This window comes from Vidua chalybeata, chromosome 8 (genome assembly GCF_026979565.1).
Source record: "Vidua chalybeata isolate OUT-0048 chromosome 8, bVidCha1 merged haplotype, whole genome shotgun sequence".
NCBI lineage: Eukaryota > Metazoa > Chordata > Aves > Passeriformes > Viduidae > Vidua > Vidua chalybeata.
The window spans coordinates 17,767,400-17,774,824 of NC_071537.1; the positions used below are offsets into that span (position 1 = coordinate 17,767,400).

The following is a 7,425-nucleotide window of genomic DNA, read 5'->3' on the forward strand; positions in this document are numbered from 1 at the left end:
ACAAGATCAAACCTAGGTACATTTTCACGTTTTAAAAGTTAGTTCCATGTTTCAGTGGGAGCCTGAAAACAAAACAAAACACATTTCAATTACAATAGTGAAGGACTTCTTGACCTAACAAACAATTAAATACTGTCATGGGACTTCATTCAACCTTGCTCCTCACTAAAATATTTCAGGCCAAGTATCAAGATAACCTGAAGTTTTAAGTTGTATTATAAATAAACCCTGACTGTGGGGGAACCTATTTGGATGTTATCAAGAAATATAAAGAATTCAGCAGCATGTTAGTGGGCACTGCAAAAGTATATGGGAAGTCTAGAACAGCTGCAACTGTATTCTGGTTGTTTAAAAGTTTGTTTTTTTTTTTTTTTGACATGGCTGTTGTATTGTGCATCCAGTATACAATCTTCTTGTCAATGACATCAGGGCAATCAACATGTGCAAAACATGGATCTTGCATATATGGCATATTTGTAGCCACATACTTTCTACCTGTCAATATAGTTCAAAGGCAGTGAGTGAGGAAAGTTCAGTACATGCAGCATCAGTTCTAGGTCTCACAGGATGCATAGGATGGTCTCATAGGTTTTTATTTAGTGTCGTGTATCATGCAACACATCTGGGCAATAGGACACTTGCTTTGGCTATCCCAGCCTTCTTAATGACAAAGCAGCAGCAGCAGCAAGCAGTGGCTTTACATTGTCAAATGTATTTGTCTAGCTGGCATTGCCCGTTCATCTCACTGATAATTTGGTGCTTACTCAATTTCTCTTTTCTTCAGAGTGGTCATTACCTTGCATCTTTCAACATGAACAGCTTTCGTTTCCTTTCCCACCCAAACCACAATGAGATTCAGACAAAGTGTTGTACAAATATCAAATCTGCATGTGCTTTTGTGTGCATGTGTCTGTCCAAAAAGTTCTTAAAAACACTAGCTGGCATGTTTTGTTACTTCAGTTTTCAAGATACTCCTTCAGCAGCAAAATCATCTAAATTGGTGAGGGTGACAATGCTAGTACTTTGGGTTCGGCTCATATCCTTTCCTAAGTGAACTTGAGTTTCTCCAGCATCTTGGTGGTAGGAGTAGGAGGCTGGCTCAGTGACAGGCTGAGTATCCACAGACTCAGTGTATCTGTAGTCCTGCTGGCCATCTTCAGGTAGTTCAGCTGGTTCTGGTGCAGCAGGCACTGACCAGGCAGGTTCAGAGAGTTGAGAAGGTGATTTCAGCACAGCTACTGATGAGGCTGGTAAAGGCAGCACTCTAGGGTAAGAGGCATAGGTGGAAGAAGAAGAGGTGGACTGGTGTAAGTTCTGTTCCAAGGAAGGGACTGAGACTTGAACATATTTGCCTGTTTCTGGGTCATAAAATGTCTTTACATTAACTTCAGCTGGTAAATCAACTACATAGTATTGACCGGAGTCAGGGTCTTGGAGGAGTTTCCGCTGGGTGGAAGAGGGTGAAGAGCTTGCTGCAGGTGCAAGTCTAGATTTCCCAGGAGTGGTTTCTGTGGGAGTGAAAGTTGAGAGAAGGGGAGGATGAAGGGGAGAATATACTGAGGGTGAAGCAGATACTATTGTCTCTCCAGAATGAGTAGGCTTTCTCCCTACAGCATCTGCATGCTCAGTCTGATGGTTTTTCTGCTGCTCTTGCACTTTTTTCCTCTTGCTTGCCAGCTTTTTAGCCCGACGCAGAGCCTTTTCTGTTTTTGGTGGCACAGTGGGTGGTTTGCCTGTGGGTCTCCCACTAAGTCCCCTGGGCTCCAGTCTCCCATCTTCCCCTGTGACATCCAAAAGTAGGTTCCTCTGTGCTGAATTGATTATCTCTTCTGCAGGCATATAAGCTTGCCTCTCTAGTGCCATGTTCAACAAGGCAGGATTTGTAACATCCTCTGTCTCTCTAAGGCCAGAAATAGTTGGTTTATCTGACAATGAACTGGCAGCAAGAGAGTGCATCGTGCTTCCTGACCTGGGGCTTGTAACAGCAGAGCATGGAAGATTGTCTAACAAAGGTGCACCTTCTGTATGCAGGATATCCTCTAAAGTGTCATTGGATACAGAAGAACATGTGTGGTCCTCTAATATGGAGCCAGTCACAGGGGAAATTGTCTGCCTAGTGATTATTTTTTTTGCACAAGAGCCCCCTTTGCGGTTAGATAAATGATGATTCTTAAAGTAATTTGTCTTTCTTTCTGCAGAATAGCTGGGGTTATTTTGTGCTTGGTCATTTTCCAGACCTATAATTGGCTGTGCTAAGCTGTGTCTTGCCTTTGTATGCTTCTTTTTACTTCTACAGACACTTTCCTCATCCATTTTCCCAAATTTATTTAACAACACACAAGTCTTTTCATCTTCCTCCGTCAGTTTTCCAAATGAAAAACTCTCTGTATTTTCCAGAAGACTGGGATCCAGTGTTACTGAAGTAGATCCAGGCTCACTGGCTTCTTTTTCTCTGTCAGTTGCTCCATCTCTCACATTCTGCTGCCCTCTGTGTCTTGATGCCCACCAGCCAACCTCCTGGGCATGCAACATGTGCTGCTTGTTGTAAACTGCTGGGGACATAAACTTACATTCCATTTCCTTATAACTGTTGCTCACTGTATCATCCAGGGAAAATGACCGGAGTAGGGGCAGCTTGACAGCCTTTATTACCTGAGGTGACCTGAATGTGTTATCTTTAATCATAAACAGACTGGGTTTGGTTGAGCTTGAAGATGACGGTGTTTGTGGTTCCTCAGGCCTGGAGATGGACGTGTCTCTTATACTGTCGGACGCAGAATTTGTGCTGTTGGCCTCTTCCCTTTTCTCTCTCTCTAGTTTCTCTTTCATCAAGCTCCTCTCTTCATTCCCAGTAACACTTCCCTCCCTCTTCTCTGCTGCACTAGTACCAGGGCTGATACAAGCACGATATTGCAGTTCATCTTCCCCAACCTCTTTCCCTCTCTCCTTGTGTCTTTTCTTACTTCCTGAATGCATTTCACTGTCAGTCCTCTGGCTTTCTTGGAGGCATGTCTGCTCCATCAGGGGCACTGGCAGAAATGGCTCTTCTTGAAGTGGCTGCTCCACTGTGGAGACAAAGGATTGCTCTGAGGAACTAGTGCTTCTTTTGCCCCGTGCTTCATAGCCAGGTACCACAATGTTGGTTTGGGTGCCACTGTAAGGTTCATCTTCTGGTGGTGAGAGTTGGTTTAGGAGTGTTTTGAAGGCAAAATTTTCATTCTGAATAGCAGCTTGTCTTTCATTTTCCTCACCCTGCACATTGTGATTTTGCATAGGCTGCCCAGCTTTTGTATCTACACTGTCTCTACTGAATGGTCTCTGTGCTGTATACTGCTGATGTTTTCCTAAGTCAAGTTCATTTGATTCATATCTGAATGAGGGGAAATTTTCATTATCCCCTGTGTTTTTAACCAGATCTTGGTGCTTTGAGTTGTCTTGCTTCATGCTGTCTCCCGTTTGGTAAAATGGAAGGTCTTCTGTTGTCTGGGGTGAACTTAAAGTCAGGTAATTGCCTGTGAAGTGTCCAGTTAAATCGGTTTTATTGTCATTTTCATGAACACTGCTAGACAATACATAAGCTATATCACTCAATTCATCTTTCTCTGTAATATTTTTCTCACTTTCGTCATGTGAAATTGAGAATGAGGAATCCATTTGCACACTCTCCTGCATATTTTCCCTTGTTTTATTTTTCTCCTCCAAGGCCCTTAACAGGGGAGAAGGGGTATAAATGCTTTTAACACGTTTGCGCACATCCTTTAAGTTAAATAACAGACTCGATGCTGTCAACCTGCAATTATCCCAAGACCTGTAATCATCTAAGGTGCTCTCCCCATGGTGTCTTGAGGCCGTGCTCTCTGTGGGAGGAGGTGTCAGGGGGATCAGCTCACTTTCAACAGTGTCCACCTGCTGATTTATTGGTATGACAGGCGTTAGGAGTTCGCTGATGTTGAAAGAGGAACTGATGGATCCAGGGGAGTTTGCCTGTTTAGCCAGAGGAGTCACATGCAGACCAGGGTCAGCACCAGCTGCCTTTTCAGACAATGAGGTCTTGTGGCTGTCTGTGACCTTCTCCTTTGCAGGCTGTCTCTTCCCTGCTGCCCTTTCTGTAGCCCTCTGTCTCCTCCAGGGTGGGCAGGTATTGACCAGCTGGGGGCTGTGGGATTCCTCTTCAGTTAAGGTGGCCTGGGCTTTCGGTGGAGGTGGACTGGGTGTCTCAAACCTGAGTGAGGGTGAAACCATCCTACAGGACACAGACTGGGGTGACACAGAGGCTTGGGACAAGGCAGTGGGGGAAAGTCGAGCTGGCACTGGGGGTGGTGGCACAGGAGGGGCTTCAGGGCTAGGGGGAGTTGAGGGACGGCCGGGCCGGGCCGGGGGTGGGAGAGGAGGTGCTGGTGGGGTGGGGGGTGGCCGAGGGGGACCCTGGTGTACATGGTTCCTAGGGGGAGGCGTGGGAGGGAAAGCAACAGGAAATTTGGTTTCTGTAGGGAGGAGACCCTGAGGTACAACTCGGAGAGAGAAAGAAGCTTCTTGTAGAGTTGGCTTCATCTGAAAATCTTTCTCTTTCTTCCTAGCAACACTGGTCATGACAGGTGACAATTTATGTTCATCTGTGTGGGATCCTTTAACAACTGGTGATTCTTCCAGGTATGCAAGACCATCCTTTTCCATTTTTAAGTCAACAAATTCCTCCTTTTCTGTCATTTTTTTATGATGAACATTCCATGATTCAAAAGCACTATTCTCACTGTGAAGAAAACTACCTTTTTTTGCTGGTTCACTAACTTTCAAGTTTCTGTTTTTTAAAGCCTTCTTAGAAGAATGGGAAAAATTTGACTTGGCTACTTTTGACATCTCAATCAGCACAGGATAATAACCATCAGAGTCCCCATAACTCAGACCTATTTTATTAGGTCTTCTCTGTGGCTCATGTTTGCCACTGAGGCAGTGGCTACCTTGATTAGCCTCAGAAAATTCAGGAAGTTCCTTGTGGATACTTAAAATGTCTGTATCATCCCAGGAAGCAGTATCATTGCCATGATTTATTTTGTATTTTTGAAAGCTATTCTTAATGGGCTGCTTATTTGCTATCAGAGAACTTCCTGACCCTTGGTCTGCAGTCTTATCAAATGTCTTAATCAATGAGGACACTTTTGAAACATGTTTATTGTTCCTTGGACCAGGGACTGGCAAGCTCAATTTCCTTTCCATGGCAAAGGTGTTGTTTTTAGCAATCCTCTTCTCCTCCGAAGCACACTTAGGTAACTGCTGGAATGTAGAAGCCCATATTGTATGTTCATTGTTTCTTGCTGTTAGCTTGTCACAGACATTGCTTTTCTTGATGTCATGGTTTAACGTCCCTGAGTGAATTTTAGCAGACAACTGGAGGGCGAAGTCAGGTGAAATGCAAAGTTCTGGTTCATTGTAAGGGTCTTCAAGTTCTGCTAGACACAAACTTTTGAAAGCCCGATCTGTGAGGCTGCTCACCTCTCTGTCTGCGTCATCCAGAAGACTCCCAATACTTGAGGAATCACTGTGTCCTTCTGTATGTTTCTTATTTCCCTGCATTGTTCATGAGAGTCATGGGTGAAGTATCCTAAGGTTTAGTTTCAGATGTTGAATAGGCAGGTGACTTTGTGAGGCAGATCCAGCTGTTTGCAATTCACAAGCACAAAGCCATTCTTCCAGATGGTGCTGCTGCACATTGACTCATCTTACAGAATAGCTGAAGGAAACTTTCTTCTCTGCAAAGCCAAAAATTATAAATTACAATTTTTCTATATTAACATTATTAGACAGAGAGCATTTTCCAGATATATCAGTCACTGACTAATTTTGTGATGCTAGCAACACAATGAACAACATGAAAAATTACTGTTATTTTGATCAATTCAAGTAGCTCATGGTAGATAGTTTAATTTCTGAAAAGAGCCATTAAAAAATGTGTTTTCACCTCATATTTTTACTTGAGCTCTTAAACAAGGACATAAGAAACAAATTTCAAGTACTTCCCTTTCCATACCTCCAACCATAAACACTTCCAAGTGCTGTGCATCCATTTAGAAAAGAAGGTTAGCCTTTTTTTGCCAGGAAGAATTAGTAACAAAAATTGCTTAAAAAAGATGCCACTGAGTACATCATTGCACATTAAATCCAAAATGAAAGAAAAGTTTATAAAACTGAATTGTCACAGCTTTGTCATGATTGCCATGAACACAACCCTCATTTGAGAAAGCAGAATGGCACTACAGGTAAAAAGCATTACTGTGCACGTTCCAGAGCCTCAGTGCTGGGGTACAATTTAGCCACCCATAGCAGGATGCAGCTGGGTTGTGTTGGTCTGTTGGACTGACGAGGCTGCTAACATCAGCTTAGCCAGCAGAAGGCAGGAGTGCCCCGGGGACTGTAGCAGACCCACTACAGTAGCACAGGGAACATTTGATTTCAGTTCCAGCACTGCTGAGAGCTAAAGGTAACTCATTCAACACAATTATAAGGTACCACAGACTATGACACACAGTCAGGGCCCACAGTACTGAGGTTTTTGTGTATCTCCTGTCTGAACACAGGATGGGGGAATCTTTTAATTGAACAAGTAAAAGCAAAATAGACCCTCTGGCTGCACTTGAAATCTCTACACTAAAACTCTTCACAGTTTCTCTGTAAATTCTTTAGATGATTATTCTCACATTCGAGGACTTGAGCAGAGTTTTGACTAACTGCAGGGAGACTCAGTTTAAAAGCATACTCCAGAATTGGCTAAAACTCTTTAATGAAAGTCTGGTCTGTATCTCCATTTCCTCCTTACAATGGCATTATGAACTTGTGATGAGCTGAAATACCACAGTTCACATCACAGTGACTTCTATACGAGTAGAAGATATTTACATCTCAAGCTTGAATCCACTGATTCAGCTCACAGAACTGAACAATGAAATTCAGATCTAGATTCCAGCCTCTCCAGGTGTCTAAATCCCTGATTCCACCTTGGTCCATCTCAGTGAAACTCTTGAAAAGGACCTGTTTCTCTCTATGATGAACCAGTGCTGGTCAAAGTATGAAATGTAAGAGGAACTGAGTTTAATCAGCTGAATTAATCTGGTTCAGTTGTTTCTTCAAATGAAAACACTCCTCACATTCCTTTTCTATTTAAAAGAATCTCAGCCAACCTATTTTTAGACTCCAAGTATCATAGTGGATTTAGATCCTATCCTTCCAGCCATGCAATTCCAATGACTTATGCATAACTACAATAGATTTACACCAGAAATAAAATGAACCTAACAGAGCTTCTCCATCTTACTTTGTACAAAGATTTTTCAAACATGAGTTTCACTCCTCCTGCAGACATACATCTTTGTGTATAATGCAGCAAGAAAAAAGAGAAGTCAAATGAAAGGCCATCCTCCTCCTGGTTTTGAT

General features: G+C 43.0%; 1 protein-coding gene across 1 annotated transcript; it reads right to left on the reverse strand.

Annotated features, from left to right (window-relative positions):
• Positions 1-963: 963 nt before the first annotated feature.
• Positions 964-5,571, reverse strand: C8H10orf71 (chromosome 8 C10orf71 homolog). Its single transcript, XM_053949777.1, has one exon. It carries the CDS (start codon positions 5,569-5,571, stop codon positions 964-966), a length of 4,608 nt encoding a protein of 1,535 aa, XP_053805752.1.
• Between the last annotated feature and the right edge of the window lie 1,854 nt (positions 5,572-7,425).

Coding starts and splice junctions, on each gene's coding strand:
- C8H10orf71 (XM_053949777.1), bottom strand. CDS start 5,571: ATGCAGGGAAATAAGAAACATACAGAAGGACACAGTGATTCCTCAAGT.